At 44.0% G+C, this 25,011-nt stretch overlaps 3 protein-coding genes across 4 annotated transcripts in view; 1 reads left to right on the top strand and 2 right to left on the bottom strand.

Annotated features, from left to right (window-relative positions):
• The window catches only part of COL9A3 (collagen type IX alpha 3 chain), a 32,381-nt gene extending 20,903 nt beyond the window's left edge, over nucleotides 1-11,478 (top strand). Inside the window, exons 21-32 of the mRNA XM_050313980.1 lie at nucleotides 56-109; nucleotides 552-605; nucleotides 2,697-2,750; nucleotides 3,401-3,472; nucleotides 6,308-6,343; nucleotides 7,619-7,663; nucleotides 7,805-7,837; nucleotides 8,213-8,359; nucleotides 8,585-8,639; nucleotides 9,384-9,566; nucleotides 9,819-9,896; nucleotides 10,459-11,478. Coding sequence (XP_050169937.1) covers nucleotides 56-109; nucleotides 552-605; nucleotides 2,697-2,750; nucleotides 3,401-3,472; nucleotides 6,308-6,343; nucleotides 7,619-7,663; nucleotides 7,805-7,837; nucleotides 8,213-8,359; nucleotides 8,585-8,639; nucleotides 9,384-9,566; nucleotides 9,819-9,896; nucleotides 10,459-10,634 — 987 coding nt within the window. The 3' untranslated portion in view covers nucleotides 10,635-11,478. The remainder of the gene's footprint in view (nucleotides 1-55; nucleotides 110-551; nucleotides 606-2,696; nucleotides 2,751-3,400; nucleotides 3,473-6,307; nucleotides 6,344-7,618; nucleotides 7,664-7,804; nucleotides 7,838-8,212; nucleotides 8,360-8,584; nucleotides 8,640-9,383; nucleotides 9,567-9,818; nucleotides 9,897-10,458) is intronic.
• Nucleotides 11,479-12,200: 722 nt separating this feature from the next.
• TCFL5 (transcription factor like 5) lies at nucleotides 12,201-17,007 on the bottom strand. The gene is made up of 6 exons (XM_050313884.1): nucleotides 16,277-17,007; nucleotides 15,404-15,590; nucleotides 14,600-14,759; nucleotides 13,747-13,987; nucleotides 13,247-13,388; nucleotides 12,201-12,549 (listed from the first exon to the last, which is right to left on the bottom strand). Exons 1-6 carry the CDS (start codon nucleotides 17,005-17,007, stop codon nucleotides 12,436-12,438), a joined length of 1,575 nt encoding a protein of 524 aa, XP_050169841.1. The 3' UTR covers nucleotides 12,201-12,435.
• Nucleotides 17,008-18,877: 1,870 nt separating this feature from the next.
• The window catches only part of DIDO1 (death inducer-obliterator 1), a 46,242-nt gene continuing 40,108 nt past the window's right edge, over nucleotides 18,878-25,011 (bottom strand). For both annotated transcript variants that reach the window (XM_050313441.1, XM_050313443.1), the window contains one exon: nucleotides 18,878-23,999. In XM_050313441.1, the coding sequence (XP_050169398.1) occupies nucleotides 20,626-23,999 (3,374 nt within the window). In that variant the 3' untranslated portion in view covers nucleotides 18,878-20,625. The remainder of the gene's footprint in view (nucleotides 24,000-25,011) is intronic.

The following is a 25,011-nucleotide window of genomic DNA, read 5'->3' as shown; positions in this document are numbered from 1 at the left end:
AGAAATGACTGTCTGAAGTGATGCCCCAACTGAGTGTTTGCTTTCTCCTCTGCAGGGCAGTCCTGGAGAGATGGGAGAGGCAGGTCCCTCGGGAGAGCCAGGCATCCCTGTAAGTATCCCATCATCCCTGTAAGTATCCCATCATCCCTGTAAATATCCCATCATTTGCACGGGGCATGAGCTCTGCTGAGTGAGTTTTAAACCAAACTGTGAAGCTGGAGCTCATGTGCTGCTTCCCTGCACAAGTAACGATGCAAGAGGTGCTGTGCTGCCTGCAACACGTGCAATCCCATGGGATTGAGCACTCCAGGCAGTCCACACGGGTGTGGAGCTCCCCAGGGAGCTGGATGGGCAGACACCTCCCTGCACAGATACTGTGCTGCAGCAGAGGGCAAAGCCCTCCAGGTGTGGATAGAAGATGGCCCAATGGGATGGGGAATTTAGGACTGAAACAGCCTGGGATCCAGGAATGCCTTCTGGCTCTGCAGTGGGGAGGGAAGGGTGGATTTGTGGCTCCTCAATGTCACGGCTGACTTTGGTGTTCTTGGCAGGGCGATGTTGGTGTCCCTGGTGAGAGGGGGCTGCCAGGACCCCGAGGAGCAACTGTAAGTACAGCACTGCCTGTAAATCACCAAAACAGAGTTTGTGTGTGGGGATACTCTCTGGCTGCAGCAAAAGGCCACATTCCCTCTGGGGAGCAGAGGAATGTGTCCCCCATAAGTGAGTCAGATCCTGTTCCCACTGACAGCTTTCTTTGCAAATGCCAAGTGGTTCCTCCCATTTCCCTTGGCAAAGGAAGCTGCAGTTGTCCAAGAGGTTTGAGGAGCTGCTACAGTCTGACAAGAGAGACTAGACAGTCAGCATGCCCCTCATTAAACAGGAATAATAAGGTTCTGCTTGTGCTGAAGTGAGTCATTAACAAAGCAAAGCTGCTGTGAAGCTGTTGCAGCTGACACTGAACCCTCCCCATTCCTGTGTCGCTGTCCTTGGAGCAGGGAAGAGGGATTCACTGCAAAGGGTGAAGCCATACACACCACAAAACTGAAAATAACTGCATGTCCCCCTGCCATGTCCCTGCTGCAGAGCAGAGATGATAATCAATAATATCGGGATGGTAAAACCCTGATTTTGATCACGCTACTGAAAACACTTGGGTACCATTTTTATCTTGTCCTCCCCAGCTAGTGCTGCTGCTGGGGTTGGACCTGACATTCCAGTGGTTTTGTTGGGCTTTTTTTCTTTTATTTTTTTTTCCCATCTTAAACTCATTTTGAAATCCAGGAGCCTACAGCAAGTCTAATATGATTTCTGGTATGTGCCACTTGGAAGGAATTGAACTGTATGATTTATTGTTTCTGAGCAACTGCTCCTGAAGCTTCCAAGGAGAGGGAAATCAGCCTTAGAAATAAGCTATATTAATAATGTTTGCTTTTATGACTGCAATTTTTCATTGAAGTACCTGGCCCCACAAAAGGGATCACATTATTACAGCCAAAAAGCAAAAGCAGTCGAGCTAATTGCATTGGTGCAGAGTTCTGACAGGGGTGCAATAGCAGCTGAACCCATGGTTATGTAACCTGAGCTCCTAATTTCTGATTTGTGTTATCAGAATAATAATTTATTAGTTAAGACCATGCTGTTCTAAGGGAATTGCAGGATTTTTCCAGTGGTAAGGCTGTTTGGCTCAAAACAATTGGGGGTTTTTTAGCCCAGTGTACCAAGACTTTCTCCCTATTCAGAGCCTGTCAAGTCACACCACATTTAAAGGCACCAGCACAGCAGAGTCATTTTTGATGCAATTTAATTTAATTTAACTTTCCTAGAGCTCCGTATTTATAAATAAAGTTCCTTAACTGAAATTAAAGTTCCTGAATAAATTACAAGCAAAACACAGAAGTGAAAACAGTAACCACAAAAATACCTGAGCAGTCCTTTAGCCTTTGGAGGATAATGCTGCTTTATTTCAGTGGCCAATCTGAAGTTTATATTTGTGTCCCTGAACACTTCACCCCTCAGGGATGGCTGTGAAGGGAGGCAGAGCTGCAGTCCCACCTCGTGACAGAAGCTTGCTGAAGGCATCTGTTTCAAGAAGACAGTTTACCAAATGGGATTTAGGTGCCTAAATTACTTGAAGTTTTTTTCTTTTTTTCATCCCAGATCTTTATTGGATATGTGATTTTTCTCAGAAGAAAGCAATAGAGACTCCTAATGGCAATAGTCATGTTCTGTCTGGTGAGCTCCTAAAAGCCCCTGCACTAACAGCATTAGCTGCTGCCTTTTTCTATTTTGCTGGTACCAAATATGTCCAGGCAAATGGATGCAGTTGCCATTTTTCATCTCCAAGAGCCTGCAGCACATGTTTTGCAGTCGTTTCTTGCAATCAATCAAAAGCATTAAAAGCAGGTCCCCTTTAATGGATATTGTCTATGCTGCCACGTTTTGCTGTCATTGATCTTCACTACTCATGAGTATGGTATGTTATTAAGCATTAATTATACAAATAAGCATTTCTGTTAATAATAATAATAATAATAAAAATAGAGCTGAGAGAGCTCAGTGAACACCAAACATCACAGTGGTTCATCAGCAATGCCAGGGGGCAAAGTACAGAACTGTCTCTCTGCCAACGTAACTACACAAGTGACTCACCTGGCCCTGAATCTGCTCCTCACCAAAGCTGATCTTTCTCTCTTCAGGGACCACTTGGTCTCCAAGGCCCCGTGGGAGCCCGTGGTGTCCGAGGTTTCCAGGTCAGTGTGCCAGGAGGGGTAATTTAATGGGCATCATGTTTTGGCAGGTCACTGTTTTCTGCAAACCTCTGGCCAGAAAATTGTGTGATGGCAATGAGGGGTAGGAAGAAACGTCTTTCCATTTGCCAGAACCAGTCTGACAACTTTAGAAAGAACACAAGGCCAGATAAGTTGCCTGCCAGAGCAATTTATGTTTAGTATTTATTTGTAAAGGAAGGGTTGGAATTCTGAGCCCGTTCCTGAGCCCTTTTCTTCAGTGAACTCCTCCTCCTCTCTGCTGCACTGAGGACTCACATATTTCTCCCTCCTCTCTCCAAGGGAGTGGGACCTCCATGCTCCATTCCCCTCTGACACTGGCATGTGCTGCTGCCTTCAGAGAGCATCTCAGGTCTGATTCATCAGTGAAAGGCCCAGGCCAAAGGCTGGAGCACCTTGGCAGGTGCCTGACCTTGCCTGTGGACCAGGACAGAAGCTGGAGTGAGCTGTACCAACCAACACAAGTGGTCCTGGGGGAAAAGGGAGAGAGAACATCCAGCACAAATAACCTTTTTGAACCCGTTATGGAGACGAGTGAATTTTTGGGGTGTTGAAGCACGCAGGGTTTCCTGGCACTGTAAGATGCAGCTTGGTGTTTGTTGTTTCCCTAACAGGGTCCCAAAGGTGCCAGTGGTGAACCTGGCCTTCCTGGTCCAACTGGAATCCGTGGAGAGGCAGGTGACAGGGTAAGGAGAGGACATCTGTAACTAATTCGTGTTTGGGACATGAAATTAGAGCGTAACGAGGGCCCAAAACTTGGTGTAGCTGATGTCACCCCAGCAAACACAAACAGGTTTGTACATTTGGTGTCCCAGTCCCTTCTCTGAGGCTGCTGTGTGTCCAGGATGGACCCTGTGGCAGGTAACAGGATTTGTGCATCCTGCCTCTTCCGTTCCTGTCCTTGTTTCTGTTTCACTTTAGGAACTCCCCCTATTTTTAGGCAGGGCTTTCAGGTCCCATCCTAGCCAGAATAGGTGGTGTTTGGGATTTTCCCCTGCTCTGTATGCTGATTCCACCAAAGCCTAATTCCCCATGAGCACAGGAGAGCTGATTTGTGCATTTTTGTAACTCAGATGCTTGATTAGACTTTCTGGTGGGTTTTTTGGGTTTTTTTGAAGTGACAGTTTGCTCAGTGACTGATCTTCCTGGTCAGCAACACACCTGGCCATCCACCTCAGAATAAGTGAGAGTTCTTATTTAAAATAATTCATTCTCATCTAAAAGAAGCCATCAGGGCAAAGTGAACAGCATCTGTTGGGGGCTTGCAGGAGAACAGTAGCCGTGTGTTCATCCCTCCTTTCCAGCCTTAAGGTGAAGTTTCTGTGTAAGCAATCACAGCAGGACCACGGGGGCTCTACAATGCCCCTTCTGTGCTGGCTCCAGGCAGGTTTAAAAAAGCCTCTTGGAGTGACTGTGAGCTGGAAGTGTGAAACAGGAGGGTTATTGTGGAGCTGTGGGGCTCTGGCTGCGTTCAGGGCTTCGCTGCAGTGAAAATATGTATGTTCAGAGGGGAAGAGGCCCCTGCACAGAGCACCTAGGGAGCTGCTCTGAGCAGAGGGAGGGAAAATGTTATGCTTAAAGCAATAAAAAATGATCTAGATTTTTTTTTTCTAGCTCCAAATTCCAGTGTAGTTGCTCTAAGATGTAATTGTTGATTGTTCAGAATGAGAGGAAATGGCCTCGAGTTGATGCCAGGGGAGGTTTAGATTGGATATCAGGAACATTTTTTTCACAGAAGGGGTTGTAAAGCGTTGGAACAAGCTGCTGAGGGAAGTGATGGAATTGCCATCCCTGGAAGTGTTCAAACAGCATGTGGATGTGGCACTTGAGGATGCAGTTTGGTGGTGAAGGTGGTGGTGGTGCTGGGCTGATGGTTGAATGCAATGATCTCCAAGAGCTTTTCCAACCTGTGATTGTTTCTTGCCACCCCAGCTCATTAGCAGCTTTCAGGAAAGTGGGTGTAGCATGTTTGGATAATGCTGGAGACTTTCCACCTTTCATGTATGTGACTGGTGCTCAGAGTAACCTCCATCTGCCCACCCAGTGCCCCTGGTGTCGGTGCCAGCAGCGAGGGCTGTGCCAGCAATCACCATGAGATTTGGGCTGGGAAGACCCTAAAACCTCAAAATGTGCTTTTACAGCCTTAAAAAATGGCCTTTGCCGCTGGGGGTGATGGCTGGGATACACACACAAAGAGCCCAGCAGATCTGCCCTGGGTTTGCTTTGCTGCTGGTGCTGACACTTACAAAGAGGAGAACTGCAAACATGGGATGGATACAATTGCACCATTCCTCTCTCCTGAAATCAGCTGTGGCTTTTCTAGAAAAAAAATCCCTTCAAGCCTAAGCTAACAGGTGCTGACAGGCTTTTTCACAGTCCTTGGACTGACCGTGGCCAGGAATATAAACCTGCATGTCAGTAATGCCCCTCTCAGCTCTCTACTGGTATCACTATGTAGTGATATTGTAGATAATCTGGTGATACTTGGCCAAAAACATTGGTTGTGTTTAACTGCCACACACGTGAGGGCATGGAGTTGGCAGTCCTAAACTCCTGTCACTTGTTCCTGGAATTGCTACTGCAGTAAATCACAGTTTTGAATCAAAATCCTTTGGGCTAAGCTTCTCTTTAAGGGAGTGTTCCTGGCAGGACAAGGTCTCTGGTGACTGAACTGTGTTTCATTGCCATAAACTTTCATGGAGCCTTGGGACTCTGTGAAACCCGAGGTATAAATCTAGATGATAATGTTCAGAAAAGAATATATAGCCTTTGCCACCAGAAAACATAAAATGAGAGTTATAAATAGCTGTAGCCACTCCTGCATTTCTATGTTCCACTGTCTGTTTTGCTGAGTTATTTTTCTTTAATAGAAATCCCCCCCTTTTTTCAACTTAGTGCTTGACTCGAGCAAAATGACAAGCCCTTGTTCTATGTGCTTGTCCTCCTCGAAGATTCTGTTCTGCTGAGCCAGATCTAGTTAATAAAAAAAGACCAGTTTGCAGATGCCAGATGGATGGATGTGCTGTAGGAATCCTGTTTGAAGGGTAAAATGATGTGAATTTCCCATGTAGATTTTGCAGCAGAGGAAAAAACATGTGGGGTTTTCCTGAACTCTTTGTTGGCTCTGCTCTGTGGAGCAGAAAAGACACAAATAGGGCTGAAAATGTCTCATGTCCTGTCTGTGAATGCCAGGTAGGTAAAGCTGGAAGGATTTTTCAAGTTGCCTGGACTATTCCTGGTGTGATAACCAGTTCTTCATCTAAATGTATTTTATTTCTATGGCTGTGTTGTTCCATGAGTCTCATAATCAGGAGCACCTAATTCTAAATCCCACAAAAACTGAAGTCTAATGAAGCCTTGAAAAACCATCCTGATTTTTTGCCCTTGTGGTGCAAAACTGCTCTTGTCCATTTTATACTGTGAGTAAATCCAACCCTTTGCTGAGTGAGTGTCTGACTACACCAGGAATTCACAGGAAAATAACAGTTTGAGCTAATTTGCCTTCTTTCTCTTACTTACAGGGTCCTATTGGTGTTCCTGGTCCCAAAGGTAACCAGGTAAGTGATAACTGCTGTTGCCAGCAGAGGCATTTAACCCAAACCTCAGGCACAGCCTCAGACAGTACAAACTGCCTTTTCTCCCTCAAATGAAAATATTCTGCAGCAGGCACCAACAAAACTCTCTTTGGTCCCATTTTTCCTGTTGGCAGAGATACAGGCTGTTCTAGTTGGGACTCATGAAAATGCTGTGATAAAAACACTAGACCCTTGCTGTGTGTTTTGTAGCCACGAGGCATCTGTGTGGGAGCTCCTCACCTCACATTCCTCCTGAGTTAAGTTTAGAAGTGCAGCTTTTCCTTGAACTCCTTGGGGCTGATGAGGAAGATTTTGTCCTAACCTCGAAGCCTAGCACACTAATGGACTAATTCAATCTTTTACTTGTTGCTGCTCAACTTCCATAGTCGGTTTAATCTTGGCACTGAGCTTTTGAGCCAGTTTTCATCAAATCTACGGCTTTCATTAGTGCATGACTGTGTTTTTTACAGAAAACAAGGCTTTTCTAGCAAGCCTTGCTGGTTTTGTTTACCAGTGTCAGTGTCTGTGTTTGTTGCTAAGGGAAAGACCAACCTAATCTCTGTTTGTCGTGAAATGACTTCCTCTGGAAAGCCATCGAGTCACCTTAACAAGCTCATTGTCTGCGTTAATTGGTGTGTAATAAGCCAGCTCTGTGTTCCCCAGGGGCAGTGCTGCCCGTGGGGCCGGTGGCAGCAGATTGCAGTGATTTGTGTCACCCCCAGTGATGTTCAAATTGCTGCTGCTGAATGGAGGCGGTCAGGAAATTGATGCTCCTCGTCCTGGCTGGTAAAAGGGGTGTCACCAGGGCTTTAGCCACTCTCACCTTAGAGTCCCCAGACAGAGGGGAGAGGGAGGATGCTCACCAAGTGATGATCACTGCAGTTTAAGGAGTGGGATGAAGATGTTCTGCAGTTGGCCCTGCTCAGGAAGCCTAAAGAACATGGACACTGAACATTTGGCTGTGGCTGCAAACCCAAGTTTTCTGGGGAACCTGAAATTTAGATTCACTGTTCAAGGACAGCCTGTGGGTGTCTTTCACGGCCACCCCAGCAGGGATCTCATCTGTATGACTTCAGCCTTTCAGGCAAGTCCCAGCCTGTCACAAAGAGCACCCAGTCCTCCTGCCACCTACTATGGAGATCAACCTTGGCAAGAGAGAACTTCCTCTTGCTGGAGCAGTCTCAGGGTGAGCCCCATTGTCAGCAACGCTGTCTCTGTGCAGCAGGTGCAGTGTTAACTCTGGTCTCTCCTTTTCAGGGCATTGCTGGAGCAGATGGCCTCCCAGGTGACAAAGGAGAGCTGGTAGGTGTCCTCAAGTTCAGTAGGGTTGACTCCTCAGATAACAGATTGCCTTGTACATCTTCCTGCAGCTCGGGAGGTTGGGCTTCAGAGGGGCATTTTCTGAATGGGTCATTCTTTCTTATTTCCCTTTTTTTCTAACAGGGTCCCTTTGGTCCCCCTGGCCAAAAAGGAGAGGTAAGTGTCAGATGCTGAGGGTTCATGCCCCAAAAGGTTTGGGAATAAACGTGACTATTGCATCTTTCAATGTTGTATGTCAATAAACTAAGTTCTGGTGCCATTCCCTAGAAACATGTTTTCCTTACAGTCGTGCTGTAGGATCTGTGAGAATGACAGGGGGTTGTAGCATTCAAAATACTGGAATGTGTTTGATCATTTTGCTGCATCAAAGACTCCTGTTTATGTGTAAAACCACCCATAGGATGTAAGAATCGTACAAATCAGCCAGGTCAGTCAGGGAAACCTGACAAAAGGCTTAACTAATGACCAGGAGAAAACAATGGATCATATCTTCAGTTTTCAGTGGTTTTTGCTTTTTCTGTCTCGTTACAGCCAGGAAAAAGAGGAGAACTTGGTCCAAAAGGTGCCCAAGGACCCAATGGGACAGCTGGAGCACCGGGGATCCCAGGACATCCGGGGCCCATGGGCCATCAGGGGGTGCAGGGTGTTCCTGGCATCACAGGAAAACCTGGGCCTCCTGTAAGTGTGCTCTGCTTCTGGGGCACAGTCAGGGAGCCTGTGAAGTGAATAAATGGATCGTGGGGTTTGGATGCATGTTCAGAAAATAAGGTCCTGCATTTCAGCAGTGGGATCCTGTGCTTCTTCCTGAGCTGCTGGAAATGTATTTTGTGTCCTGAAGCTTCTGCCAGGGATGATTATTGATAACATGACTTGTATAAGAACAAATTTGTCTGTTAATTGCAGGGCAAAGAGGCCAGTGAACAACATATCAGAGAACTCTGCGGGGAGATGATAAATGGTGAGTATCACTGAGAGAAAACTGGCTTAATTACCCTATTAGCTGAAGATGAGTAGATCCTGAACATAAGGTAGCTCCTGAGATTTGTTAGTTTTCTGTCTGGATAAGAAAAAATACATTGACCTTTAATGCAGGGAAATTATTCAGGAGGTCACCTTGTTTCTGGGATGTCTTTCATTGTTCTAAAATTAGTATTTTTCAATAACTCATCTTGGCAACAGACAAAGTACACTGAAAGAAGCTTTGACACAAGTGCTGTGCCAGCACAGGCTGTGAGAGTGTCTGCCTGCCCTAACCTGTGTCATTCTGAACTTCAGCTCCCACCTCCTCTCTGTCCTCAGTGCCCCCCATCTCCTTGGAGCAGAGCCCCCCAGAGTGTCCTTCTTTCTTGAGAGTTACTGTTCTGCATTTGGAGGTTACATTCCCCATTTGGGATGAGGTTAAACTCGGAAAGTTTGCTTCAGAAAACTTGCTTTAATTATTTAAGCATCATTTGTTAGAATACTTGATGTCACTTAAAGTGGTTTTGGAAACAGGAAACATCAATGGCTTAAAACCCTGCAGATTTATGATGAAAATCTCCCTCTGTGGAGTACAAAAAACTCCAAAGAAGCTTCAGGTGGGCTGAGAGGAGACTCAGTGTTTCCTTCTGCCAGAAGCAGTAAGTGTGTGGCAGTGGCAGGAAGATCTGCTCAAGCAAAGAGTGAAGAAGTTGTCCATGCAGTTTTTAATTGTGTTTTTCAGAGCAAATTGCACAATTAGCTGCTAATCTGAGGAAACCCTTGTCCCCTGGAATGACGGGTCGGCCTGGCCCAGCCGGGCCCCCAGGTCCTCCTGGAGCAATGGGAAGTGTTGGCCATCCTGGTCCTCGTGGTCCCCCTGGATACAGAGGGCCGACAGGAGAGCTTGGAGATCCTGGCCCCAGAGGTAAGTGAAGACTAAAGCAACCTGCTTCTCTTTAATGTCCACTGAAATAAATTGCAAAATAAATTCAGCAGTGGGGGGAAAAGAGATCAGGCCTCGATGGAGTTCTAGAGGGGGGTTTGCATCTTTGCGGATGCCCTGTAAGCAGAGATCCTAGTAATGTCCTGAGGATTTTCAGCTTCCTCTTGGTCTCTCCCCTTCCTGTCCTTGGCTCCAGTGCACGACTCACTGTCAAAACTCTGTTTATGATTCAAGGTGACACTGGTGAAAAGGGAGATAAAGGACCTGTTGGTCAAGGTATCGATGGGCCTGATGGTGATCAAGGACTTCAAGGTAAGGCTGTGCAAATAATTTAAACACTCCATCACTAAAGCAAAGGCTTAAGAACCACAGAATGTTCTGAGTTGGAAGGGACCCCTCAAGGATCATCAAGTCCAACCCTTAGGGTCAGCTCTGCATATTGCTGGTAGTAGATTATCATCACCACTCCTGTTACTCAGAATCTTAATTACAACTCGACTGGAGGAGGGGCAGTGAATCGAAGCTGCTGAAGGCCACAGCCTCCCACTGGGGAACAAGCTGGTGACAAGGAAGGAGGGACAGCTGTGACTGCATCTACTCTCACAATAAGTGAGCTCACACAGCCAGGACATCCCTTGACCAGGATATTCAGGGATGAAAAAACGCAATGCACGTACTCCAGATTCAGGGTAAATTTATTGAAAACACCTTGTACTCAACAGGCCATAACAAGTGTGATGTACAGACACTCAAAGATATATTAAGATCTCTAAAAGTAACACATATATACATATATTAAAAATAAAATAGAATAAAAAATAAAAAAAGAAGAGATGGAAATACTTCATGTAGTCTTTCCCCCTTTCTTGTTTAGGACCACCTGGTGTGCCTGGAATTACTAAAAACGGCCGTGATGGGGCTCAGGGTGAACCCGGCCTGCCAGGGGATCCTGGTACTCCCGGTACTATTGGGGCTCAGGGAACTCCAGGAATATGTGACACGTCGGCTTGCATGGGAGCTGTTGCAGCATCAACTTCCAAAAAATCATAAACCAACAGTACAAGAAGTGAAGAAGTGACTGAATATTTAAATAAACAGTGCATTGTAAGAAAACAGAATCCTCCTAGTGCTAAATGGACAGATGCTCCTTCTGTTCTGTTAAGTGGAGACTTTGACACAGTTCTATGAAAAAGAAAGCATCAGGTGAAAACTTTAATTAAAAGATGCTTTATGAGTATTTTTCCTCCCCTCAATTATTTTCCAGAATTTTTACTGCTAAACAACCTCACCTTTCCTTTCTCCCTTTGCTCAAGAGTCCTGCAAGAAGAAGCATTGTTCCTTTTTTACCATCACCCCCCCATGTACTAAAGATCACGACTTCTTGCTGTAAAAGTTTGAGCCTTTTCAATTGAATCCCTTGGTGGTGCTGCTGCCACTGACTTCAGTTCTGCAGGTTTGTGCACAAAGACACACGTTGTTAAGGTACTCAGGCACAAAACTTCCTCTCCTATCAGTGGAAATCATGTATTTAAATATCCTGTATTTCAATATCTTAACCTTCTGGCCAAAGTAACGACCACCACTTACATATATGCTGTCACTTCACAATTTTCAGATTGCACCTCAAATATTTGCCAAGACAAGTGAACAGCAATCCTCTTGCAATCAAATTCTGCAAAAGGTGTAATGTATATATTTTAATTTTGAGGGAAGAATTTCTGTATATTTCCATATGATAATAAAGGAAATGAAGTAACAGCGTTTTCATGACCTCTACTTAAGCTATTTGCACAGTAATTGTGATGGAACCCCATGTAAGAAAGGATGCTCTTCTAAAGTCCAGCCAAAAGCACCTGTATGAACTGTTGTAAAAATAAAAGGAGATTTTTTTTAACCTTTTCTTTGTGATGTTGTGTCATTTACACACCAAATTAACTTAGCTGAACTCCATTTTCCAGAACTGGTTTTACTAGGATTGTTTGGATATAAATTGCTGCAAAATTGTCCTTATCCGTGATTTAAACCAGTATTAATTTTGGTAGACCTTCTTATACTTTAAAACTTGCTAAGCATCATCTATTTTTAAAAAATTAATAAAGCCACTCTCAGCTCACACACTGTTCTATCTCTGTCCTATATTTCCAGAGCCTATGAGTAAAGTGTCATATTTTTCTTTAAATACAAAAATAGTTTGTGCATTTAAATATCTACTGTTTACAATATACCACTCTTGGTCTAAAGTAACAATACAAGAACTTGTTGGACAGTTGTGTGACAGACATTAAAAATAGTACTCTTTGGGGCCGAGTATGTTAAATATGTGTGCAAATGGAAAATTCATAATATGCACAATTTAGAAACTAAGCACTTGCTCAAATAATTAATATAACCTTTACATTTTAAATGGAGAAATGGTCATTATAATATGGTAACTTTAGTTCTTCTTCACAGTGGAAGAGTACGCTTGCACGTAGCCATTCAAATAACAGGACAGATGGATAATCTACAACTCTGCCTAACTGTACTGGATCATCTTTTTTAAAAAAAGCAAAATCAAACAATTAAATAAACCCCCAAAGCAGGATGACAAAACAATTTTGTAAAACTAAAGGGTAAAAATACTTGGCTGTCATGACATTTTCGTGTAGCTTCTGGTCCCAAAGCCTCTTGAGCAGGGCACTGGTTTCCATTGCTGGTAGTTAACTTTCATTTCCATTTTTCAATAAAGAACATTTTCTTTAAAGCTCTATTTATATATATTTACATTTCACAATTCATATTCAGCAAGTAAATGGAAAGAATAAAACACAGTTTGGACCATTGTGGCACAATTCAAGGTGGTCAGGTCTGACTATTTGGTCTCCATAGCTGTGCGGTTTTCCTGCGCTGGGCACATTACACATGAATCTGGTCTTCCTATTTTTAGTCTCCTGCCTGTTTTACCACAGAACACAGTCTCAAATTCCTAAAAGAATCAAAATGCAAAGAATAAATAACAATTACATTTAATGTAGATGTTTACTTTTGGATGTTTTTGTTTCATTAGTGTTTTGGAAAAATAAAACCCTTCAATAGGAAGTGCTGAGGGGCCATAGCAGGATCTAGACAAGCAGCTTTTCCCGTACACATTCCATGTACTGTCTTAAAATTCTTGGCAGAGCCAGAATTACTCTGGAGCTGCAAGTACTGGTGTGGAGCATGGGAGCTTCTTCTAGGACATGTAACCCTTTACACTCAGCCACTCTGAGATAGTGTGGGCATGCAGCTGTAAATCCATCCCTGAACTAATAGTTCATAAAAACCAACTAGAAGATGGTGAAAGTAGTAAAAAATAAAGAAAAGGAAGGAGGGGAGGAATGATTGAAGAGGACTTTAAATCTGTTTTCCAAATAGGATCACGCTCAGGAATTGGGTAGCTAAAAGAAAAAAATATTGATTTCAAAATCTGATTGGAAAACCCTGACTGAGGACAGCCTGTCATTTCTCACTAGTGAACTGAGCCAGTAAAAACCCAAAAATTTAAAGGAAGGTTCAAGGATATGGTGGGTCCTTCACAAACAGCATCAAGAATAAGCTTTCCATGTATGTTATACACTATGTTATGACCGCCTTAAAACATTTCACATTTTCCACAAGACCAAAAATGAAACCAGATTTCAAACCTGCTTCAGAGAGTCTCCGTGCCTTTCCTGAATGTACTTCAGGAACGCAGTTGTCCACTGCAAAGTTGTTGCCTTGTCAGTGTCAATCGTGCAGAACGGAACCAGGAGATTCAGCTCGTCACAACAAACCCGGATCCTGCGCCTGCAAACATTGGAAGTTATCACCCAGGGCCAGAGGGGAGGGAAAAACAAAACCAAAACTACCAGCCACAGACTTCTTTTTGTTTGCTACAAGCTTTGTGTATCGGTCACGCTACACACAAGTTACCTTATCTTCATAGAACAGGTGAAATGTTTTGAAATCTGTTTGTTTAAAGAGTAAAAACACAGCAAAGACAACCACAATAAGACATACATGTATTTTCCCTCTAAGGAGCACCAAACAGACCCTCATCACCTGCTTTGCTTTCTCTTGGAGCTAACACGAAACATGTCACACCTACATTTACTCTGGATAATCACAGTATTAGGGTTTCAAAAGGCTTTGCTCACAGAATTACCTTCTGTCTCTCTCCAGGCGGTTGTGTCGTTCCCTGCGCTGAGCACTCCCGTCCTGTGTTCCACTTGGGACCTGCACGCTGGAGCCAGGCTGCGCTGACTGCCAGGGGCCCTGGGCAGCTCCACTGCCCTGGCTGTTGTCACGGGCATTTCGAATCTCACCCAGAGGTTTGCGATCCATGTTTGGATCCAAGGGGTTTATTCGGCTGCAACTTCTGTTTATGGCTTGCTTGCATAAGGTGTCTTATTGGAAAAACAAAGAGGAAAAGAACCACCTATTTGTAATCCTCCCACTAACCTGAAAATAGTGATCATGGAGGGTTTTTTTGCCGCTTTGTTTCTGTGGAATAATCCCTGAAGCTTTATTGCTTCTATTTTCTCAGAGAGCCCACTGAGACCATGCCTGGTGAGCACTTGGGGCAATCCTTAAAATGTCCTTTAGTTTGGTGCTGACTGGATTTGCTGTGTCAGCTCTGGGGTCACAGAATGTGCCACTTTGCCATGTGGTTTGGTGGTATTTGGTCAAAGGTTGGACTTGATCATCTTGGAGGTCTTTTCCAACCTTAATGATTCTATAATTTTGAAGAAACCAGTTGCTTATCCAAGGCCCAGATTTTCAAAGGTACTTTGTAACCATGAGTTTCCTCACTTCAAGCTCCAAGTGTTAAACAATTTTGACAGTACAGCTAAACTAACAGGTGTTGGACTTTTCTGCCTACAGCACATCTCTGCCATAAAACCCTCACCTCCTACATCCACTAAAATCATACTCATTCCAGAAAAGACAAATTCAGGGTAAAAATGTAGATCTCAAGGCCAAGAGAAAGCTAAGTGAAAAGAAGATAAATGATTTACCTCCAACTTTAATCCAAACTTCCTCAGGCAAAGCTTTATTTATAGCACCTACTGTCTGTTTTGTGGATTCAACTTCCTGATAGAGGAAAGGGAATGTCTTGGGTATCCCAAGATCTTGATGTTTGGCAGCTTCCAAAATAGTGCAAGATGTTCCACAGGTCTGTGAAATTCAGAAAGGAAATACTTACAGGACTATATATATCTTAAGAAAAAAAAAACCAAAAAACAAAAACCACAACACAAAACCCCCCAAACAGAACCAAGAAAGAAAACCCAGCTATTTTGATATCTTCATGTTAACTTCTTAAGTTACTTCTTTAGCCAGAATAAATCCCAAATACTTCCACACTTAACCACAGGATTTTGACAGACTGATGAATTTTGGGGATACCTCTGACATTTCTGAGCGCCATTCTATCACTTTTGCTTCAGAGGTTGCTGCAAGTTGTGGAGGGGGAAATATTTTTATCATCAAAATAAATTAGAAAGGAACTGTAGAAAATGCTACTAAGTGGCTCCTTCTTGTCTTGCAAAGATAAAACTGATGATAAATAGATAAACTCCAGAAAAAGAGATATTTAATGGTCTACTGCTCATTACTGGGATACAGGTAATTACTAATTACAAGAATTACAAATGCCACACAACTTGAGCATATTCAAAAAATTAATAAAGGAATTGCATTACAGATCATTCTGATCATCCCTATTCAAACTCAGCCACACTTCACCCCGAACCTTCACAATTACTTGCCACCTAAGAAGTTAAAATTATCAGCATTTGAACTGGGCAGAGTGGAGTTACCTGTGCTTGGGAAGGATTAGCACTTCCAGCAGCAGAACATGCATTCATGGTAAAGAACGGGTACGTGAATGGCAAGGAATGTGTGGCAGGTGCAGCCTTATTTTTCCCAAGTGCAGCACACCTGTTCCCTTGCTGGTGAAGAGGAACACCCACCACTTCCGAGGGCTGGCGAATCAGTGTCACTAAACTTCAAAACAAAAACAAACAGAAAACATACCAGGCTGACTGCTTGAAATCGAGTGCAGAAAAATGTACAGCTACACATCTTTCTAGTAACTATCACCAAGAAACCATTTTCATTTACTGTAATCAGAAATCACTGTTATTGCCATATTGCCCACTTCAGGGACCAAAAAAAGAACAGGAAAATCAGCTGAGAAGATATTTTATCCTGTGCAATAACAGCTCACTTCACACCTCAGTAAAACATTTATCAGCACACTAAGACAGTTACAGGGCTAGATTGTAAAACAACATTTTTGCTCAAAGTTTTCCCCATAGTCAGGCCTCCACGTTGTAACACTAATCAATCGCTCTTATTGTTATGATCAAAAATCTACTTTGCTTTTAGCAAGCTGCATATTAAAACTAGGCATTGTTCTCTCGCCTTTATTTACAGTACATGTTATCAAGATTAAAGCTGTAAAGTAATTAATTTTGGAACTATATGCTGTACCATTTATGCAATACACAGAGGGGCCTAAACTGAGCTCAGCAGAGTTGCATCCACGTTTGATGGCACAGTTTAACAAAGCCCAACCCATCCTTCTCATGTATTAAAAAAAAAAAAGTACCGTTCTTAGGTTTCACTTAGAAAATCAGTTTTGAACTATACGATACATAGTTTAACAACATAAAGTAATTGCAACACACTTGTTAAGAGTTACTCCAGATTCTTGGGGTTCTTGACATCTGGGGTTTTCTGTCGGGCTGCTGTTGAATCTGTCTTCCAACCGAGCTCTGACTGCAGGTTTAGATCTAAGCTCTGGTGCCAGTGCCGAATTTTCAACAAATATGTTTTCTTTATTGTCCCCCAAGAAATTTTCACCCTGTTTAGCTTTTACTACACTGCATCCTGAGACTTCTACAGAGCTACTGTTGGGCGCTTTCTCTCTTTGGTTCAGAGGGAGGTTGGACTCGCTAAGCAACATCATTCTGAGCTCCTGCAAGTCAGCATAGCCCAAGTGTGGGTTAGAACTCGGCCAATAGCTGTCACAAGGTAACCCTGACTGGCAGGTAACTGGGCAGACCGACTGGTTCCCAGAGCTGCTGGACGAGCCCCCGTCCTGACTGGTGCTGGGGGAGGGCTGCTGCAGAGGGGGGTCTGCAGAGGGACCAGGCGAGGAGAAAGCGCTGAGCCTGGCTTCCACTTCACCTTCACTACTCTGAGCCTCCGTGTGCGAGCAAAGTATGTGCTGCAGCTGGGTGTACTCAATGTCCATCATCTCCACCAGGCTGGCCTCGGGGGTGGCGAAGCCAAGGTTTTGCTCACCAAAGGAACTGTCACTTGAGCCTCCAGGTCCGACAGCAACGGGAGCGGGGTCAGGAGCACTAGCTGGGCTCTGAGGAATGGTCTGAGGCTCCTCGGGGGCTGATCCTGACATGGCTACAGCAAACCTAATCGGTTACCAATGTCCCCTTCAACAGAAAACCACACCACCTTCAAGAATTGTGCTATCCATTAAAAAATAAAATAATAATAATAATAAAAAACAAACAACCCAACAAAAAATTGCACTTAACACTGATTCGCGAGGTTAACAGGGCGGGGACCAAGCTGCTGCTGGCGGGGTACCTGACACCCTGACCATGTCTTCCCCCCCCATTAAAGGTGAGACCCTCCCTCCCCCTCCAGCACAGCTGCTCAAGACAAACGGCCTTCACCTGTCCCCGCCCCGCGGCCTCGGCGGGGAGGCTGCGGGCACCCTCTGCGGCCTGGCAGCCCCCGTGAGGCCGCGGCGCTCGGGGGAGCCGGGGCGGGCAGGGCCGGGCGGGGGCGGCCGCGGGGCACGCGCGGCCCCCTCAGCGCTGCGAGCGCCGCCCCGAGCGCGCCGCGCGCCGCCCTCAACGGCCGCGCGTAACCGCCACGGCCCCGCGCGCCTCGCGCCCCGGCCCGCCCTCAGGCGGAGCCCCCCCACACCCCACACCCCACACCCTTCCCGCCCCTCAGAGGGGGCTCCGCCCGAGGCTCAAATTAAACCCCCGGGCCAGCTAAAACCGAGCGTTTGTCGGTGCTGTGAGGAAAATAAGAGCACACGAGCGTGCAGGGCGTGTTTGTCTGTGTATTATTTCGGGTTCCGGGCGCACGCTTTACTATTTGAGCTGACTCGCGGCCGGGCTGGCTGCGCACACGCTCTTGGCCCACGGGGGATTTAAACTAATCGAGTCTATTTACTGCTCAGCCTTCTTTCGTGCTAATCAAAAGTCTGGACAAAGCCAGCGAATCGTTTTTCTCTCTCCTGCCATGCAGGACAATCATTCAGAACCATTTGTTTCATCGTTGCTGGATAAGGGTGTTTTTCCCGTTCCCAGGAGCGTTTCTGTGAAACACTGAGGGGCAGCAGGTTCTTCCCTACAGTCGAGCCCACAGACCTGAATTTCTTCCTTCAAGATTATGTTACTAAATTATAAAGGCTTAAGTAGTTTGTCAGTGTTTAAAAAGTGTCTTCTGATAGTAAGTTATTCCAAAATACCTTTCTGGACTTACAAAGTGGTCCTGTCACAGCATTTCAGAATTAAAACCAGATGCCCATTACAGAAGACACATTCTAGAAAAAACCCAGGGTGTGAAAGGCACAAAAATGCCACCACTCCAGAATAAACCCCCAATTCCAACACTTTATGAAAGCTTTATCCCCTCCAGGTTAAAAAAAATAAAATCTGTATACTGCATATTCAATCAAGGCAGCACACACAGACATTTCCATGTCCATGTACCATATTCCATGAGGTGTAGCCAAAGTCTGACAGTCTCACTGATGACTCTGACATTTCAAGAAATTTCAAGAGTTTTGGGCACACTGAACTCAATACCCACTCTACTCCTTCTCTAATCCTCCTGCACATTCCCCCTTACAATGCTGACAGCTGGAATACTACGGCCTTTTATAGACATAATCATAGTTCTGTTTATATTGTTCTAGACCTTCCAGAGTCTTTTATAGAAAAAAAGGTTTAGCAAAATACCCTTGTGAAAGTTAATTTAGCTTAGTAAAAACATGGACAAAAGCTCAAAATATTGAGTTCTTTCATGTTAATCAAAAGTTTGGACAAAGAGAATTGTTTTTCTCTTCCCTGCAACACAAGACAATCATTCAGAACCATTTTTAGTCTCTGTAAATTGAGTTAAATTGTTGTGTTGGTTTCAGCCTGGCTTTTACTGACTGCTGCAGTGGAAACAAAACCCATGTGCCATCACTCTCTTCTGGTTTGTTGAGAAGTAGCAAGATGTAGAGAATAATATACACGTACATATTTAAGAAATGGACAACAGTTCTCTGTAGATGTTTATTCTACTTACAGTAACAAAAACCTGTGAACTCCCATATTTTAATGTACAGTGATATATTCTGCCATATAAAATACAATTTACAGAAATTTCTATCAAGGAAACCTAAACAAACACACTTGCTTTTTGCATACTTTTATGTATGTCTTTAAATTAGAAACATCTCATTAAGAAAAAAAAACCTTACACCGTAGTTGATGTTTTGCATTTATACCATTCCTTTGCATGTTACCGTTTTCCCTCGGGTTCAGAACACAGATCATCTTAGCCAGCAAACCCTGGATGGACAAAGACCTCAAGGATGCACCAATGTGACTGTGGTGACAAACAGGCTACCTGTCATATAATCCTCAAGATAAAAAATGCTTACAGGAATCTAATTTTACATTTCCAAACCTATTTTATCAAAAACCCAAAATATTTACCCGACTGTTAATTTACATGGGTCAAATAAATTAGTGGGGGTTTATTTCATGCTTTAGAATTACATACTTGAGGACTACATGAAAAGAAGCATTTTGCCATGAAAAATGTCCCTCTTCAATCACAACATGATGTACCCCAATAATTTAAAGTTTAATGCAGCTGTATCTTTTTCAGTGGAGTTTTATATACACTGCCAGCCTACAGTAGGGTCTAACAAAAGAACAGTAACACTCATTTTTCAAGAGCCCTTTTAGAATGAAAGAGCATTTGTAGAATGAAAAATTCAATCAAATTGGGACATTTCTTAAGTTTGTGGCAAAATTCTGCTAAACCAAAACAAAACCAAAAAATGCTCCACTAGATCAGTTCAACTGAACTATCTTATTCAGCGGCCTGTTTAACCAAATGTTTTCCTTCCTTTGGTTTACCAATTTATTTGTAGTCTTCACCTTTTTCAAATAAATGTCAGATGATTTTGTAGGTTTTGCTGGTTATAAAGGTGCTACTCTTGTATCTTGTTTAATGACAGGCTTGTAAAAATGGGATATTTAAAACATCATGAAAAATAAACTGAGTACAACTTGTCTCTTCGCTGTACACTGAAGAGATGGATTCCCAAACCACAACACCTGTATATAAAAGGAAGATAGTGCACTTTAAGCTTATAACATTCCATTTTCAAATCCTCCATCAGTCACAAGTAATTATTAACACTGTTCTTCTGCAGTCTTTTCCTAAATACACGTGACCCTTCTGTTGTAAAAGAAACATGACAGCAACATTTTTTAAGTGTGTGCTGTAGGAACAATTTTGACACCAAAATATCACGTAAATGGGATGTAAAGGTATGGCTCCTCAGGTGTGGATTAAATTCTCTTATAAAATTACAATTCAAGTTACTGGAAAACATAACTTTATAATCTTAAAAAGCAATATGCTCTTCTTAGACTTTTCCCATTTCTGTACTGTAAATGGAAACTTTAAGATAAAGATGCGAGTAGAAAAAACAAAATTTCAGTACAGGTAACATTGTGAATTTTTATAAGAAAAACATTATGCACAAAATGCCGCAAGTGAAAGTCCAATCTGTTCTTGCTTCTTATCTATCATCTGATTATTTTCATTCACAGTTGTTCAAAAATTGCTAATTTGTCAGTTCATTGGGTAAGGCTAGTTTTACAACAGAATTTTTGGAAAGGTGAGAATATATACAGTATGTACAGATGTGCAGTCCTTGCTGTGGTGCAAAAGCGGGATGTTTGTGGGAAATACAATATCAGTCATAGTTCTACGACTGATTGCTGGAAGATGAAGCTTCAGTTTCCGCCGGTTTCTGAGTTTCCTTCGGTGTTTCTGGCTTCGTGTCTTTACCAGTTTCCTTACTCTTACTCCTGTCTTTGCGATCTTTCCCTCTTTCCCTGTCGCGATCTCGATCCCTCTCTCGATCTCGTTCCTTCTCCCTGCTCCGATCCCGGTCTCTGTCTTTCTCTCTGTCGCGATCCCTGTCTCTGCTTCTCGATCGCTCTCTGTCACGTCTTCTGTAGGAGTCTCTCTCTCTGTTTCTTGTCCTATCTCGGTCTCTGCTTCTTTCCCACTCCTTACCTCGCTCTGAATCCTTGTCTCTATCTTTGTTTTGGTTCCTATCTCTGTTTTTATCCCATTCCTTGTCTCTGTGTCTTTCCCAGTCCCTATCTCTGTTCCAGTTCCTGCCACGGTCTCTTTCCCAAGGTCTGCCGTGTTCTCGATCCCTTCGTCTGTCCTCAAAGGCTCTGCCTTGGCGATTATCTGCTTGCTGAGGCTCTGGCTGATCTAAACCCTTGTCTTTATTTCCTCCCTCATATCTCTCTCTCTGTCTCCCTTCAAATGTCTGGCCTCTATATTCAGGATTTTTGCCTTCTCGGAAGTCAGGTGCGGACCACTGTCCTTCTGACTCAGGTCCTTGTCCAGACATATTGGAAAGAGATGCAGATGGTCCAGCTTCCTCCCACATCTCTTTTCTGTGGCTTGGTGGATGGCTTGGAAGGTCCAGGAGTGGTCTTGGTGGTGGTTTCATACCTTGCGGTGACTGACCCTGGAAATGAAATCTAGAGGGGGGAGGTTCATCTTCTTCTGGAAACATTGCAGGTGGGGCTCCTCTTGGTCCCCCAAACTGATGTGGTGCTGGACCTCTCTGGTTGGAAAATCTGGGTGGTGGGCTCCCTCTCCGCTCTTCATATGGCTGTGGCAAAAGTCCCCTTGGACCAGGCATATGATTTGGAGCTGGACCCCTCTGCCCTTCAAACTGATTTGGGTGAGGCCCTCTTGGTCCCCCAAAGTGACCTGGGGCTGGACCTCTTGGCCCTCCAAACTGAGGGCCTCCTCTCTGTCCTTTAAACTGAGCTGGTGGGGGTCGTCTTTGACCTCCAAAAGGAAAAGGTGAAGGTCCTCTGTTTCCCATAAATGGAGGGGAATCTGGTCCTTCGAACTGTCCTGGAGGCCCCATCATTTCATCATATTGGGAATCTGAGAATTCCCTTTGTTCCATGTGAGGTTCCCTGTGATCTTCAAAATGAGATGGTGACATTCCTCTTGGACCACCATGATAAGGGGCAGGGCCCCTATTATCACCAAAAAATGATGGTCCATGCTGTCCAGGAAATAAGGAAGGAAGGGGACCCTTTTGACCTCCAAATCTTCCAGACTGAGGTCCTCTTTGCCCATCATTATTTGGAAAACCGTGCTCTTCAGAGAACTGTGGTGCTGGTTCTCTAAAATTAGGTCCATGAGGCCCTCCAGGTGCATTGAGCATCAGTGGAGGCCCTCCTTTCTGCCCAGACAAAGAAAACGCTATGTTTTCATCAAAGTGCTGGGGGGGAGGTCCACCCTCACTCTGAACTTGTGGGGAGTCAGTCTGTTCTACAAACTGATGAGACTGAGGATTTCTTTGTTCATCATATTGCACGGATGAAAGACCTGTCTCTGGTTCAAAGTGACCAGCTGCCTTTTCCTGAGGAGGAAACATTGTATTTGAAAAGGATTCCATTCCCATCGCTTCCTTTGACTCATTTGACCATGACACTTGATGCATATCTTGCAGGGATGGGCTGTCATTTGATGTGGAGAAATTAGGCTGAAAAGATGTAGCTGGAGGTGTTGGAAGCAGCACTTTCCGTATAGGTTTGGATCCAGAAGGTTCTCCAGAAGCTGTTTGATTCAGGTTTTCCAAAGTAACCTGAATGGTGTGTTCAAATTTGCTGTTAGATGTCTCCTTCTGGGACACTGTAGAAGCCTGTTCACTTGCAACCCAATTGTCAGCAGTAAAACCAGGCGGAGTAGCAGAAATCAAAGTATTATCTTCCTTACCAAGTGGAGTCTGCAAAGCATTTGGAAAAGTTGCCGGAGCAATTTCTCTTGTGGATACCTCATTCTGTACCACCTGTGGCTTTATCCGAGAATCAACAGTGTCATTAGTCTCTGTCACCATCCTTCGAGCCTGGCGAGGATCTCTGTTCTGTCGTGGGTCACAGCCCTGGTTTAAAACTTGTGCTTGCTGATTTAAAGATGAAGGTAAATCTACTTTTTGCGTAGCCTGCTGGTCCTGATGGAATAATTCAGTCTTTATTAGGGAAGCTTTTGCTGGTGGTGGTGACATTAAAGCATCAGACACTGAAAAATGAGCCATTGAAACACCAACAGCTGCTCTTTGTTGCCTGAGGGCTTCTTCTTGTTCCTCTAGTTGTCTTTTCTGTTCTTCTATTTGTTTGTTTAATTCTTCCAACATTTTCTGCTGTTCTACCAAGGACGAGGCTGATGATAAATCAGGCACGTATGAAGCAGGTGTTTCTGAAGAGCTGTTTTTAGTGTCTGTGTACATTTTGTTGGGTAAATCATCAACTGTAACTTTTGCTTCTTCCAGGATAGTTTCATCCTCTGGATCGTAGGCCTCATCCTCTAGTTCTGCTGCATTAGATGGCTTTTCCACACTGTATCGCTTTTCACTTTCCCCAGTCTGCGTTTCAAAGGCCTTTTCTGGGCCGTACTCTTCCTCAGGATCGTACGGTCTGTCATCCTCCTCCTCTTCTATCGCTCTGTCCTTTGACATCTGCCCAAACTGCTGCACAATGGGATCCAACAGCGGAACCGCTGACATTCCGCCATCAGGAGCAGCTTGGCCTTCCTGACTTGAAGACGGAACAGTTCCAGAATCCTTGGCAGGTGGCTCGAAAGTCTTCTTTTTCCCAAAGAGGGTCTGTAGGATGTGCTCGAGGGGCGTGGCGGTTTTGGAGGGTGCCGAGTGCGTGGCAGTGCCGCTGGCAGGAGCAGCAGTTGACACCGGTGGGGTCACAGTCGCCATGGGCCCACTCTTAATGGAGGACAGTATTTTTAATACTGAAGGTGTCACTGCTGAGGTGTCTGGAGCGGGTGGGGGTGGAGGTGGAGGAGGAGATCCAGGTGGTGTTGTACTCACAGAAGAGTCTCCTGAATAAAGCGTGTATTTTGGAGCTTTCTTCTCTTGTGAAGCTGCAGTCCCTTTGGAGAACAGCGATGGTTCAGGCTCCTCATGGGCTTGAGTTCTGCTTCGCTTCTCCTCTATCTTTTCTGTCTCAATGCCAGTGGCAGGACGCTTCCCTTTCTGACAGATAACCAATCCAAGAATCAAATTTGGCCGGGATGATTCAAGACCTGAAAGGGAACATAAAGATTGTATATGTAAACCCCTGATTTTTAATGATGCTTTCAGTAAAAACTTATTATGTGATATAGTGGCAGCTAGAAAAGTCATAAAAGTAACAGTTTTTCTAAATTCCATCAGATCACCTATTAGCAATTTTTCATTAGTCCACAAGCATATGCATTTATATTTCTTTATATATATGTTTGTATATAATAAGTTTAAATTCCTTCTTTGATATCTTTAATAAAAGATTGCAGCATCAGGTATCATTGTTAAAAAAATCCCTGCAAAAGTTCAAACCAAAGGAAGTTGTTATATTTTTGTACTTTTACATTATTTCTGCTGTTCAACCACCTCCACCTCTCCCCCTGAAAAATCAAATATTTATGTTTAAATAGTCTGCAAATATGCTGTATACACAGGGATATTGATAAGTGAGAAATCCTGGGTTAAACACTGCTGTTTGTGTTATAATCTGTGCTACAAGTCCACATTGACATCAGTTCTATAAATATTTTGTCTGTCTCCAAGTTAAACAAATACCAGTAATGGCTAAAAAGATAACATTAAACAAACTGTGTGTTTGGAAACAGAGTTAAAGCTGGTTACCTACTCCTGGTTTATTGTGTTTTGTTTTTTTTTTTTCCCAGCTGGACCTTATTTAAAAGGTGATGGAAGCAGGGAAACTGCCAATTCACCAAACAAGCACAGGAGATGTGTTTGGGTGGGCGAGCACTGGTGAGCAGGGGTGAAGTGGCCTTGGAGCCTTCGCTGCAGTGTGACATTAGGCCTTAAAATCTGAGTGAGAAGCATGATGAACAGAACTGGTCCTTTGTGAAGAGCTTCAGATTCGAAGCCCTAGAGAAGTATATCAAGAAATGATAGGAAGGTTTCTGATAAAGAGCAAAAATGCAAAGGTCTACAGGCTTGTTTCCTGCTATTGCATTTCTCCCACTGGCCCTTGTGGCAGATAAACATGCCTAGAACGAAGGGCAAGGAGTGAATCCTTTAACATAAAGT

This window comes from Myiozetetes cayanensis, unplaced genomic scaffold (genome assembly GCF_022539395.1).
Source record: "Myiozetetes cayanensis isolate MyiCay16 unplaced genomic scaffold, myiCay2020 scf19, whole genome shotgun sequence".
Classification (NCBI taxonomy): Eukaryota; Metazoa; Chordata; class Aves; order Passeriformes; family Tyrannidae; genus Myiozetetes; species Myiozetetes cayanensis.
The sequence above is the reverse complement of the archived record's forward strand: the minus strand, read 5'-3'. Positions and strand labels throughout refer to the sequence as shown.

Excerpts from the sequence above, each read along its gene's own strand:
- TCFL5 (XM_050313884.1), bottom strand. The coding sequence starts at position 17,007 with ATGTCAGGATCAGCCCCCGAGGAGCCTCAGACCATTCCTCAGAGCCCA. Across the intron at positions 15,591-16,276 it reads TCTGGAGTAACTCTTAACAA|TTTAGTGACACTGATTCGCC; the intron begins GTGTGTTGCAAT and ends TTTGTTTTGAAG. Across the intron at positions 14,760-15,403 it reads CTAATCCTTCCCAAGCACAG|ACCTGTGGAACATCTTGCAC; the intron begins GTAACTCCACTC and ends TGAATTTCACAG.